A 14,848-nucleotide genomic window follows, 5' to 3' on the forward strand; every position below is an offset into this window, starting at 1 on the left:
CAAGGTGTAAAGTTTGAGTTCAAGTCAACTGACCTTGCACAGACACGAGACATGAAGTGGAAACATACTTCACTGCGTGTGGCGCACACTTCGCATCAGCACTCGACAGGAGTGACTGTAAAGCACAATCCCATATAATCTGCAAATATCAAATTCCATCATATCTGCTCGCTAACCAGTGCTAAGCTCAATGTGCTACAATAAATGTGCGGTCATGAAAAAGCTTCGCCGGTGCTCTGCAGCAGTGACACGGCATCCATGTCCAGTGTACGCCATAAAAACAATGAGCTACGCAGCAACACGCGGTATCTGAAGCAAGTCACTGGAACACAAATCCAGCCTAATAAACCTTACAGTCAACGCTTCAAATAAAAAGAACTGCAGGGAATTGAATGGAGCATATATATAAACGAGGTTATAGAGGTAGGCCATGCATACACTATATGGACAAAGGTATTTGGACACACCTTCCGGCTCGGCCTCTTCTCTCAACACTTCAGCTTACTAAGACATTTTGGATTATTTCCAATTTAGAGCCAAGAATAAGAAGGAGAAGAAGAAGAAGAAGAAGAAGAAGAAGAAGAAGAGCCTTTTTCTCTTCCAACACGATTGTGCCCCAGTGCTGTAAAGGACTATAAAGACACAGTTTGATGAGTTTGGTGTGGAACATCAGTGCCTGACTTCATAAATGCTCCTCTACAGAGTGAATGAATGAATGAATGAATGAATGGGCACAAATTCCCACATAAACACTTTAAGAACTTGAGGAAAGTCTTCCAAGAAGAGTGGAAGCTGTTACCGCTGCCAACGGGGGACCAACTTTATATTATATTAAAGTACTATATATCTATTTAAATACTGTATGTCATAGCAGTATATACATACTGTCTCATATATACCAAATTCATTTAACCCTCTTATGACCATGAAGATAATGAGGCTGCCTGGATTTATATTGACTTTATGGCTGTAGGAATAATAAAGCTGACACCACAACTGTGTGACGCGCTGGTGAATCTTGTCTGTGATTGGACGGTCGTTCCGCAGACGTCCTGAGGTTTTACCGTAATGACAAGTATATGGGTGCAAACCCTGGACAGATCGCCTGTCCATGGTTTGAATATGAATTTTCTGGATCTCACAAACAGGCCTAGGAGTGACGGTAATGAGAAGTACACATGCCGAATTCCAGGATGATAACAGCAGGGTTTAAACATACAATATACAGTATAACCCTCTGGTTGATTTCACTAAATCCACTTCAGTATCAGGGACAAATTACATTCATCTCATAGAGAGAGAGAGAAGATGAACTTATTTCCATCTATCGTCTCTTGAAAGGTGAAAAGAGAGTAAAACATGAACTAATCACACACACACACACACACACACACACACACACACACACTCACACGCTTGAGATCATCGAGATCAAGTGCATGCTTTCTGTCAACTGAGCTTCATCCAAACACTTAGGAGTCCCAGGCTGGTTTCTCTCATCACTGACCCAGTGGCAGCTATAGTTCTCGTAACCTGCCACAGACACTTATCTCTAAAAGTCCAGCTCTGAACCTCAAATCATTCTCCACTTCTTCAATGTTAGAAATGCTGCCACTGACACACACACACACACACACACACACACACACACACACACACACACACACACACACACAGGGCTAAATCAATGCTTGTTTAACCGCCGTGGAATGTAGTTGTAGTTCCCAGAAGACAGTGGATTTTTACGTTTATTTCCAATACAACCATTACTGATGGGGGAGAGAGAGAGAGAGAGAGAGGGAGGGAGAGGGAGAGAGAGAGAGAGTGGCCAGAGTTGAAATCAGCTGAAATGAGTTGATTGTTCCCATTTGTCCAGTAGCATTACTGTGTCAAGCACGAAAAGCATCACAGACAACTTCCAGCTGAGTCAAGTTAATGAATAACAAGTCTGAAAATTTGAATAAAAACAACAACTAGAAGTAGAATTCAGCCAAAGGCACGACGTGTTCTTAGAAAACGTGCGTTTTAACAATTAAAAAGCTGAGGAGGAAGAGAAAAAATACGTGTTTTTTGGAAAATTGAATGAATAATAGTGGATTTGGGAGTGTGAGAATACATTTTTGTTCCCATACAATTAAATTACATTCTCAGTTACATTTCATAATAATAATGAAATTAAATAATCATGAATTCAGTCTACAACCTATATATAGATGTATATATATATATATATATATATATAATATATATACTATATATAAAAGAAGTATAGTTTGTTGCATTTATGAAGTTTAAGAAGTTTTTGGGATGTAAGACATGGGATGTGATGCATATTTAACTGGACGAAATATGAAACCACATTCATTTATCGCCTTCAAAAGAAGTGTTCACTTTGAAAGAAGTAATAAAAATTAACAGTGGGATTTTTTTCAAAGCTATAGGGAGCCACTGTAGAGGCACTGAAGAGCCGCATGTGGCTGTAGAGCCGCAGGTTGCAGACCCCTGCACTAGACAGTATAGCAGGAGTCGGTCGTGGTGTTTAAGATCAGACGGTTTAAGACCAATGTTGCATTACTGCCTTCTTCTGGATTAAATCATTCATTACTCCCTCATGTGTAGCTTCTGTTGAACTACCGGGACCTGAGAGACTTAACCTCGCTCCCACATGTGTACAAACAGTATGGTTGAATGCTGTAAGTGTTTTAATGCCGTAATGAGGACACACATAAATTTTATGCATAAATCTATCCAGATTTCTAACTGGGAAATAGTGATCATTCTGCTGAAAGCACTGCATGTAGGGAGCGGTTTAGTTGTGAGGAAATATGATTTTTGGAGACAAGGGCAAAGGTGGAATATGGTCATTTCTTAGCGTCTCAGGTTGTTCATGTCCACGCCACATTAACCCATAATAGGGAAGTGGTCTGGTCTGTTCAAGAATCTGTTCAAGGATCCCAAAGACTGGGTCGGGACCCACAGATTTTATTTTGGTCCCTAAACACATTAGCAGAACTGGTCCAACCTTTTAGATGAGATTGTGATGTAGATGTTTTAAATAACATTGATTTTATTCACCAAACATACCAAACTAAGCGGTTACCAACGATATCGGGTGTTACAGATATGGCTCTAAATGATGCGCTTGTCAAGACTTATACAGTCATTTGGGTGGCGACAGTTTGCCATCTTTAAAAAGTGGGAAAAAGTTAAAGGTTCAGTGTGTAGGAATTAGTGACATCTAGTGGTGAGACGGCAGATTGTCACAAACTGACGACTCCTCCACTCACACAAGCGTGTCAGCAAATTACGGCGGTGGCCTTCGCATAAGTACATGTCACTCGTCTTTGTTTGTGTCGTGAGCTTTTGCCTCGAAACATGGAACACATGCTGCGGCTAGTTCGTCTGCTCAGTGCCTCAGTGCAAAGCCCTTGACTAAAGTACTGTAAATCTACAAAACCCATATTATTTTTATCTTAAAGCATTAAATAAACTTATACTAATATACTTATGGGTAGAATATTCAATCTCACGGTGACATTTATGACAACAATCAGGAAAAGGCTGCTTTAAATGTTGCGATATGGAACGTTCACTACAGGGAGCCTTTATCCAAATCCAATTATGCTGCATTTGTTTAATAGTAGTTGGCAGTAGAGCGGCTTTCACTGCACAGAACGAGTGAAATTAGCATGAGCGGGCCATGAGCTTTTAAGTAGTCTGAGGTTTTACCTTTCCTTAATGCTTTCACAGCAGTGCAGCGGGAAAATCCCAGACATCCTGCCTCTTTTCCTTTTTAGAAGCGAGCTGGAGCGAAAACGATGAGACATTGTCGGGGGGAAAACATGTGGAAAAGCTACAGTACAAAAAAGAAACTGTACATATCGTTACTTCCGAGGTGATCTAATAGAGAACACGTCTGTCATCACCCAGGAGTGAAATTTTACTCACAAGCTTGAAAGTATTTTTCACATCCAGTTGCGAATAAACAACCGTTGCCGGTCGAGGACATGTGTGTGCCAGACGAGCCAGGATCAAAATGAGCCACATACGGTATCAGTCCTATTCACAGGAGGATATTTATAACAGGCGTGTCCGTGGGAAAACATGACATTATTATTATTATTATTATTATTATGAGAAACATGAAGGTAAAGTGACCTAAATATGTGTTTGTTTTACTTTAAACTTCATAAAAAAAACACCCGGATGAAGTTTCCCACACTTGTTTATGTGACCGGTGCTGTATCAGTAACATCATGTGGCCGTGCTTCTTCTGCTCCGGTTTAACGGCACATGAGTGGAGCTTTGGTGCCACTGACTGTTCAAAGGTAAATCTGTGAGACTGGAATGATGAAACAGATGAGAGAGTTGTTTAATCCAACAGTGTTAAAAAACTGGATTACCTCAACTAGGGCTAAAATTAAGATTATCAGGCTTTCCAATTTTTTTTTGTGGGATTTTTTTTTTTTTCAGATCTGTGTGGACACAGAAATTTTGAATTAGAATGACTTATTTTTGCACACACGCCAATTAGTGATGGTGAAGTCGAGCCGTCCTTGGATTTGAACCAGCTATCCTCTAAATCCTCTAAATCTGATCATCAATTCTTTCAGATTTTCAGATCACATTTGTATCACTGCATGTTCTCCCCATGTGTGTGTGTGGGTTTTCTCCAGGTTTTCCAGTTTCCTCCCACAGTCCATGCAATACGGGGATTGGGTAAATTGGACACTCTAGATTGACCATAGGTGTGAATGTGAGAGTGAATGGTTGTTTGGCCCTGTGATGTGGAGAATAAAGCGGTAGAAGATAGATGGATTTGTATCCCCTCAGTATGTCGTCCAAGATCAGATGTAGATCTGATATGTGGCCATGAGAACATCCATATAAGAATTCTAATCCTATCCTAATTTCACCCACAAAGTAGCAGCAATAGTCTCTGTTTGTGAATTCTCCATCAATAAAGTTACATCTTATCTTATGTTTATACTTAATGCACTGACAGATATAAAGTTTGTAGATGGCTCATGTGCAGGTTGTTAAAATACTCCACGTTCTGTCTTGAGCTCCTCTCTTCAGATAGACATATATACTTAAATGTATAAGCTTTAAATATAGTACATAAACATGGTTTATTAGGGTTTTTTTTTTACAAGGAAAGACATAGTAAAAGTCGTTGTAAAAACATAGTTTCAGTTCACTTGTGACAGCACATCTCTCGGCTCCCACTGCGACTGTGAGTAAATTATTTCACACAACGACAGACGCTAAATACCGTCTCTCTAAAGTGGAGCGCTTCTTCACATTAGAGGAGTCGGTGAGATAGCAGACATGATCATACACTCCAGCTGCTGATGTTACACTGTCACATGAAACCGGTCATTACAGCGCGCAGCCGAGTGCTCGGACAGCCCGCGGCAGCTGGAGGTGTGAGAGTTTCCACCACAACTGTAATCTGTAAGGTTTGTGCGCCGAGACAGGCCCGTTAAAATCATTACATCTCAACTAAAAACTAGCATGTATATACTTTATTTAACCATTAGATTAAGATAGGGTATTAGATTAGGGTATTTTTAGATTAAAAAAACAGAAATCTTTGAGAATTTGGTTAAATTTAGCGAGTGTTTTCAAACCGTTTCTGTCTGTCCAGACTGAAATCCTGCCCTGGTGTTTTCAAACTTCTTCTAAAACTCTAAGGTAACATGGATGGAAAGCATATACGGCGCAGATTAATGTAGATGAAGCCTTGGATTAAATGAAAGTGGAGGCAGAAATATCACCTGGAAGAAAACGGCAAAGATGTTTTGGTCATGTACGTGACCCCGCCTGTTATTAAATCTTCAAAATCTACTCGTCTACTTACAATATACGGACAAATGAGCAAGGAGAGGCGGGTTTAGGTTTATCACTCGTGTCATTATGTTTGATAACTTTCCACTGGAGGCCTCTCGTACATGGCCAAGGCCACACCTCATATTTAGTGTGGCCTGTCTGCCCTGCACTCCTGGCATTTCCTGTGAGTAAAAGAGGGAGTGGGTAAAGCTGGCAAGCAGCAGCAGCAGCACCCATTTAAATAATGGATACCAGATGAAGCATGTGTATATACTGTATATACTGAAGGTGTGTGTGTGTGTGTCGCTCCACAGAAACTGTACCTTTACAGTCAAATAAACAACTTTCCTTCTTCTTCTTTCACAATCCTGCGGCAGCTTCAGCTCCACTCTCCCCTCCCAATTCCTTCTTGTTCCCCTTTTGCTTTTCCAAATATGAAACATAGTGACATCTCCATCGCGAGGTCTCTTATTTTTAGACACCGAGCGAGCGATCCCTGCAGTTTGTCCAGTATAAACACATTCTGGTACAAAGTGCACTTGTTTAGACATTCTTAGGATTTTTTTTTGTGTGTTTTTTTACTTTTTTTTGCAGGACATATACTCCACCTCGTTCAGCATCTGCACACACACACACACACACACAGACATGCACATCCTGAGGAGCAGATGACTCCACCTATAACGTAATATTTCCTGAGCTTACATGGATTTGGGCAAGTTCAGTTTCAAGTTTGCGTCTTATAAAATCATTCGTCGACCGAAGAGAAAAATAGGATTAAACGTGATTTAAAAGAAATATTATGACTCTTACCTTGACTTCACATTTCTTGTGGCAAGCTATTCGGCACACTAGAGAAAACAGAAGAAGAAGAAGAAGAAGGAAAAACAAATTAGCTGAGGATAAAATCCAAACACTGTGGTCCAGTTTGAATCCCGACCTTGAGTAGTTGGCAAGGAGGTTTAAAAAAGCCAGCGGGCCCGTGCACCGTCCACAGTGTTTGCTCTGTGGTCAAAGACAAATATCATCTGCTGTTAGCAGGCTCATACTGGCCAGTGTTGCCTTTGTGTGTTCAGGACACTCGCTCAAACACTCAATTACTAATCTATACCTGAAAAACTTGAGTTAGGACCACAAAATCACACACGTAACCTTTGAATTATTTATTTGTCCTTGAAATCCTTTTAAGTTTGTGAATTTTGCCCTAAATAGACATGGGTCATTGAAAGTGCTTGAATCTTATGCAAGAAAGTAGTTAAGTCGATATTTAGGTAAACGTCTCCCTTGTTTGTTACGACGCCACCTACTGTTTCATGCCCTACATTGCTCGATGTACGTAGACCAGGCCTACGCAGAACAGACGTAGAGTCGTAATTACTAGCGGTAATTGGTCCTGGGAAGTCCTTGAAAAGGCCTTGAATTTGATGTCAACCCTGATGAGACTGGAAACAAAGGCCAACTGAATACTGAATGTTAAAGACCCTGTGTGTAACATTTAGGAAGGTAATAGGATTAGATAAGTATGTTTAAGTTTGTTAACAATAAAAGAAAGTTTGCTCTTATTCATTAGCATATTGTATATCACCCTAACCCACTAGCATTGTTATATTTTGGAGGGAACAGCAAGTCGAGCAGGAGGGCAATTTAGTCATAGTTGAGCGATTGGACAGATTAGGATTGTAATCTGATAACGGCTCTACATGTGCAGTTCATCCATTGGACCCATTTCCACCAAGCAGTGCAGTTCGGTTCAGTTCCGTACATCACGCAATTAATAATCAATATAATAATAGATATAATAATCAAATAAGTGATCCAGATCCAGACATCCTTCCATTAAGATGCCTGTAGCACCGAGGTTCCACGCTGTCAGACCTCTGCAGACCGGTACCTGCTTGACAGGGAATCATCCCTCACTTGTGACAGTGAGGATAAATGACTGTGTTTTTCCGTCCAGACAAAGCTTGTGATAAACAGCCACATGCCAAGAAGAAACAACGTTGAGTGCTGGACGTCCTCCATTGTTCTCCGCTTTGTTTACCGTGTCACGCTGTACTTTGTCTTTGAGGAATTTGCTGGCAAGTTGCATCGCGTCGTGCCGGTGTAACATCACACTAGTTTACGACAAATAGAGCTGCTGGTGACGAAAACAATCGACTACGTCTCTTTATGGTTTTGCTCTGGATGCACTCACTGTGGGTCAGTGGAGGGTCAGCCGTGGCGAGCACCTGACCTGTCAGCTCATAAATAGTCAGACCCTGTCACAGGATAGAGAATGAAAACACGGCTCAGGGTGCTGAGGCACAGCTTTCCAAATAAAGCGAGGACTGTATGCTTGTACTGGAACGCGCCGCGTCTTATGTAATGAGTTATTCTTCCCGTCTCGAGCCACATTTTTTGTTCAAAGCGAGTGTGATATGAATTGTGATTAGTTGTTATGGCAGCGATACGGAGCTCTAACAGTGTACACTGTCACGTCTGCGTGTCAGAGGAAGACTATCTGCTCTACAATCTAACCTCATTGTTCTTTCTAATGTCCATTATGTCTGTGTGTTATCCAAACACAGTCCATTTATTCAAAAAAAAAACCACATATGACTCCATTTTATATGGATACAGATCTACAGTCTGAACGCACAGCTGTAGTTTTTGTGTTGCACACAAATGAATTTATAGTTGTCATCGGTTGCAAATTTGTCATTCATGTGTTTATCTTCATAGATGAGATTAAAATAAAGGATTAACAGAGACTTAAAGGTTATGAATAGGGGAAAAAACACACAGACAGGCTCTCACATGCACACTCACTGCTAACGTCTGTACATTGGCTGTTTGGGGGCGAATTAACAGTCAAATGTTCACTTTTAGTCTCGGATTATTTCATTAACGTCAGCTGATATCTGAATACTTGTGTTTAACATTGTGCATTAGACTTTCACTGACTTTATTCAGCGTATTTCAATGGGAAAAAATAGATTTACCCCTTTGAGGCGGTAAGTATAACCCAACCAGTTTAATGTCAGGGTGTTTTCATACCTGTATTTGTTCCTGGGTTATGAGTTGGATTAGTTTTCACTTATTTATTCAAAATTAAATACATATGGTGTGTCATTTTTGGTCAAATGTGGGAGTATTTACTTATTATTATTATTATTATTATTATTATTTAATGCACATTCATCTTTCAGCCCAACAGCAGAGACGATAACAAAGAATCACCAGGGAATCAAGATTAGAGGAACCAGTTCAACATCTGATGTGAATTTTAGGCCTAATTTCCTCTCCTGGACCCGAGCGCTTTGTTGAACTTAATATGGTCAACGTGAAGTCGAGCTTTTCTAACCTTTTTCTTTGGCTGTTCTCAATGGTCATACGTCTGAAATGCTACCATAATTAGCATAATGTGCATGCGATTACAGTGATTTTTATCTCTCACCACAAATACCTCAATCAGTCCAGTATCAAGTGCCGTCATGGCGTCCTTCACAAAAGGGAAACACTATTTCTAAAAGGTCACAGTGGCCTTGACCTTGGCCACCAAAATCTAATCCGTTCACCCTTGAGTGTGAGTCAAGGTTTAGGTGTTGATCTTTGAGATATTGGGGTGTATAATTAACAGGTGAACAGGCCTTGAATGTTTCTTTTGCTTGTGTTTTGTCTAAGCAAACTAGAAAAGCAGATAAAGTCGTCTACATATATACTGCACATGCTAAAACTGGGGAAAGTGAAAGTGAAAAGCGCGTCTCTTTCTTTTTTTTTGGGACCAAATGTATAATTATATCACGGTGTATTTAGTTTCTATTTATGCACTCGTGGGACTATATTTGCATTTGGGGGGGTAACATTTGAAATAGAATGACTTCTTAATTAGAGGCTTTCAAATGTGGGTGGCACTGTGAAATCCTACTGAGCTACACATTTCCATGTCGTCCAGAAAGAGTTCCCATGGTCAGAGTGAACAGTCTGAGGCGGAGAGAGAGACAGAGAGACACGTGGAAAACATGCAACATGAGGTTCTTACTCCACGTGATTCTCATCAACTGCTGCTGATTGACGTTCCACCCACGGACGGACCATGTGACTTTTTATCATCGTCATTTCTTTTACTTTAACAAACAAAATGTCACAATAGCAGCGTCTCTCAGAAAGTGTTTGTTTTGTGACAGCAAAAGTCTAAACCTCGGTGGATTTGGACACGTTAGTCAGCCGCTGCCGATGACTCAGTGATTGTGAGGCAGTTGTGGCTTCACGAGATAAAGGAGGTCAGCCACTAATCACAGTAATTGGTGGTTTGATTCCTGATTCACTCTGTGCAGATGACTCTGAAGCCTAAAGTGAATAAGTCACTTGTAATGTGGACAAAAGTGACCGACAGGGGCTAGAAGAATGACATCAGTGAAAAGCAATCAAACACAGAGGGCCGCAACTCCATCCATCCATCTTCTACCGCGTATAGGGTCACACCCTGGACAGATTGCCAGTCCATCACAGAGACAAACAACCATTCACTCTCACACTCACATTTAGAGTGTCCAATTGACCTAATCCCCAAATTTTTGGACTGTGAAAGACTGTGAATTTTTGTCCACAAACCAAAATGATTCAGGTTTAATGATTTCTTTGTTATATGGAGCAAAGAAAGCAGAAAATAAGCTGAAAAATCTGAAAACTCAAACCGATTCATCGATTATCATAATAGTTGATGCAGTAATTCAATAATAATCATTTAAATTGAGTAATCGTTTTGACCCTACATGTCTGTTTTCCTCTTAGAAAGTCTGACTTTAATATAAATTTAAAGCAGGATAATTTAAACACATGTATCTGTTCTTGATACTGTGGTATTAGCACTTTGACTTGAGTACACAGTACTTGTTCTTCCACTGTAGAAGGAAAATACACAGAGGCCTGCGCTAAGAACCTCTGACATGCTAGATGTGACACGAGTGGTGGGGAATGCCACAGTGGACATTCGGTTTCAAACAAACACGGCTGCTCGCTGAGAGAGCATTATGGCCGCGTGCCTGTCCAAGAGGACGATGTCCAGTGCTGCTCGGAGCACGTGAGTCACCAGTAAACATCGCTCCTGAGCCCACATGGGAAAAAGCAGGACTTCCATATTGGGTGTGAAAGCCCAACGAGCTCGCGCTGTGCTTTACCTTGTTAGGAAGCGGGAGCTCTGGAGAATAAACACACAATGCTCCTGGTGGAGTGAAGGGAGAAAAGAGGAGGGGAGGGGGGAGGGACGGGGGGGGGGGGGAGAGAAGATGTCAGACGAGACAAAAAATATATATGATAGAGTCGGGGTGCACCAACTGCTCACATGAGTCATGAAGACGCGGAGATGATGGGTGAATGACGAGATATATGACGCGATGCAACATTGGGGAAGGGGGGCGGGGGTTTAATTGTTGTTGGGGCATGACTGAATCTGGACTATTTCCTTCCCGTGGTCCCTTGGAATGAATGTGTACTCCCACAGGGTTGGGCTGGACCACCTTTCAGCACCAAACACAATCAGAGGGCAGGGCAGGGCCGGAGAATTTCCTCTACCCTCCTCCCCACACGCTCCCCCTCTCATCCCTCCCTCCCTCTCTTAGCATGCACACACACAGCCTCAAACACGTGAGCACCAACATGTGTACATACAGCGTACATAACATACACAAACTCTTTTTTTAACCCCCGTCACAAACAGAACCTAACATTTGAGGTTTGAACAGAACACATTTGGACTCCATAAATCCACAATGTCCCAGGGTTTGAGTTATAAAAAAACAACAACAGTGCCCAGCTGATTTAAGGAATTATTTGATGTTTTAATGTATAATTTGATTATTTTTTTTTACCTGTCTTAAGATTCATGGATGTTTAATCCAGGTCATCACTGGGTTGATGACCACATACTACAGTAGGCCACGGGTCTGCAATCTTTAGGATGAAAAAAGACATTTTTGTTCACTCTGCAGCTTGTTGTGAAGCTCCACCTCCATCCAGCTGCTGAGTCTTTCCTAACGTGGGAGATTCCCGAAAAAACAACGCGGGAGAGCTTTTTTTTCGTGTAATCACTTGAGTACCCAAATCTGTCTTTTGTTTGATTCATCCTGACAAAACAAGACTTGTATTTGTTTACCTGCCAGTCTGTTTTTATGTCACCGTGGACATTAGTCAGACTCCGTTGGCTTGAAACAGCTGTTTCCCCCCCTGATCCAATCAGTAGCTACCAAAAACACAGAGAGCGAACATGTAAATATGACGAGGAGCAAACAACCTGCACAAGTTTAGGTTTCCAGTTGGAGCTCAACGTTATAGGAATGTGTGCTGGAAGTGGGCAGCAGATGTAATCTGTGCACATGGAATTACTGTACATGGGCCTTTGCTGCCACTTGGTGGTTACATTTAAAACTACAGGCAGAATACATACGCTCACTTGAGTTATGAGTTGTTTAGTGTGTGGATCCGTGGATCCCTGAAGGTCTGTGACACACAATGAATAATGTAAAATGTTTCAATGACTGGCTACTAGTGGCACTTTTTCACAGCAGTATTTTGCTGTATAAACGCTGTAACTGTGATTTCATAGAAGAAAAAGCAGTATTTTGCTGTATAAACACTGTAAGTGTGATTTCATAGTAGAAAAAGCAGTATTTTGCTGTATAAACACTGTAAGTGTGATTTCATAGTAGAAAAAGCAGTATTTTGCTGTATAAAAACTGTAACTGTGATTTCATAGAAGAAAAAGCAGTAATTTGCTGTATAAACACTGTAACTGTGATTTCATAGAAGAAAAAGCAGTATTTTACTGTATAAAAACTGTATTTAACTGTTGGAGAAGTAAATATCCATGCCATCCAAAGTAAAAAACTTAAATATATTGGTATTCTATTGCAAATTACCACAGTTAAAGCCTGTGAAATAATAATGATGTCGTTAATTGTGATTTTTAAGCCTAACAACTGAGGAGAAAAAACTGAGAAACATATATGATATTTTCATCATGTTTTCTTAAACATTTGGTTCAATAGCGGAACAATGTTTCCTTGTCTAAATATAATTTAGTAAACCAACAGTTCTGTGTCCTTGTTAGATAAGTGAGATAAGTAGACAGAAGTGTACAGAGCACTGAGAAATAGTTTGTCCTCTTTTAACTCCGTCTTATAAATTAAAAGAGACAACACAGATTACAGCCATATCACCACAAAGTCCATTTATGGCTGTTCTCTTTCTCTTCACCAGCAGATTGACTTTGCCAGGAGAAACTGCTCCAAATTCAGCCGCTGATAAAGTTTATGGATTCATTTAAAGACTCCAGAAACAACAAAACAGTTCAGTTCTTCCACTTCGGTCACACGATCATAATTCACTTTGATCGCAGCGTCCATGTCTGGACTTGATTGTTGTATTTGATGGAAGTCCTTCCATCACAACAACATCAAAGTCTTTCCCAAAACGGGAACAGAAGGCGGGTCATCACCTACTTACTGTACACCCCACTTCACCACGATGGCTTTCATTACACACACATCTTTGACTATTTCAACACAACCAAGTTCAGGAACTGAAAGAAATGCCTATTATTGGCTGAAATGTGTGTACACAATTGTTGGCAAAAACAAAGTGAATATACAGTGTACTGAACTCAACTATTACAAATATAACTTTCTTCTGTGTCGTTTCTCTTAAAACAATGAGGAGGTTGATGTTTCACAATGTTTTTCCTACTATATCAACCATCCAGTAATGTATAATTTAATGTATAATTATCCAACAAATAACATTAATAAAACTTTACAGCTCAACCTCGACATGCAGAAACAGCGGTAAACACAGTAGCAGCAGCAACTCCAACGTGTACAGAGAGGTAGATTTGCCTAAATAATATTATAATAAACCATTTTCTCCAGGAGGTTCAATTGTAATATGTCGACTTATCCAACAGGTGGCACCACAAACACATCAACTGCTGCTGTGCTGCCACTGTGGAGTCCGTTCATTTGTTGTCATCTCCAAACTCAAGTTTTTATACCACTATATGATCACATTGTGGGTCGATTAATACAGAATAAATGCTCTGTTGTAAACGTGTTTGGAGAAGTGTTTAACTTCCATTCACTGCAGCAGCAGCAGCAGCAGCAGCAGAGTGTGTGTCTGTGTCTGTGTCAGTGTCCGTGCTCAGGGAAAGTCATTGTCTGGTCAATTAGGATAATCATATTAGAGTGGGAGACAGAGACACACAGTCCCAGCCATCGTCCACAGAACACCCCGAGGTCACCTTCATCCATCTGCAGCCACTTATCACTTTAATAACTTTGGCTAATGTGACAAATGGCAACAGGAGAGATGACACAGTTAACTGTGACGTGTGCTCCAGCACGTCACAGTGCCTGAGAAACTATTTAACTACAAATAATTAAGATTTTTTTTCTCTCTCTCTCTCTCTCTCTCTCTCTCTATATATATATATATATATATATATATATATGTATATATATGTACAGGTTTATGTCACTCATGGTTTGTACTTGCAGCCAATTCTTGTGTGTTTTAACTCTTGTATGTATTTGCCGCATACCTTCAGTATGAGCTCAGCAGTCAGGAACAGAACTGAGATAACCTTTACCTCTCTCTCTCTCTCTCACACACACACACACACACACACACACACACACACACACACACACACAGAGACACACACACACCTGCTATTGTAATATGTCTCCAGCCAGTCCTTTGAAGAGCTTTGTTTACAATGGATCCCCGTTCCTCGACAGGAGAAGAGGACGTGTCCTTCAGAATAAGGACAGACCTTGACAGAAATATACACTCTAAAAAAATAATCCCCGCAGATTTGCTCAAAGGTGTTTCGGACTTTCTTTCCCAAGCTGGAAAGTTTACCTCTGCACAAAACTACATCATGTAAAAAAAAAAAAAAAAAACTTATTGACCAAAATCTGAAGGCACAATAGCCCTTTTATTAACCTGCTGCTGTACACACACACACACACTGTTCATTTAA

At 40.6% G+C, this 14,848-nt stretch overlaps 1 protein-coding gene across 16 annotated transcripts in view; it reads right to left on the bottom strand.

Moving 5' to 3' along the window:
- tns1b (tensin 1b) overlaps nucleotides 1–14,848 on the bottom strand; it is a 174,116-nt gene that overhangs the window by 99,194 nt on the left and 60,074 nt on the right. For all 16 annotated transcript variants that reach the window (XM_058623398.1, XM_058623414.1, XM_058623407.1 and 13 more), the window contains exon 3: nucleotides 6,646–6,683. In XM_058623398.1, coding sequence (XP_058479381.1) covers nucleotides 6,646–6,683 — 38 coding nt within the window. The remainder of the gene's footprint in view (nucleotides 1–6,645; nucleotides 6,684–14,848) is intronic.

The sequence above is a fragment of the Solea solea genome, chromosome 2 (assembly GCF_958295425.1).
Source record: "Solea solea chromosome 2, fSolSol10.1, whole genome shotgun sequence".
Lineage (NCBI taxonomy): Eukaryota > Metazoa > Chordata > Actinopteri > Pleuronectiformes > Soleidae > Solea > Solea solea.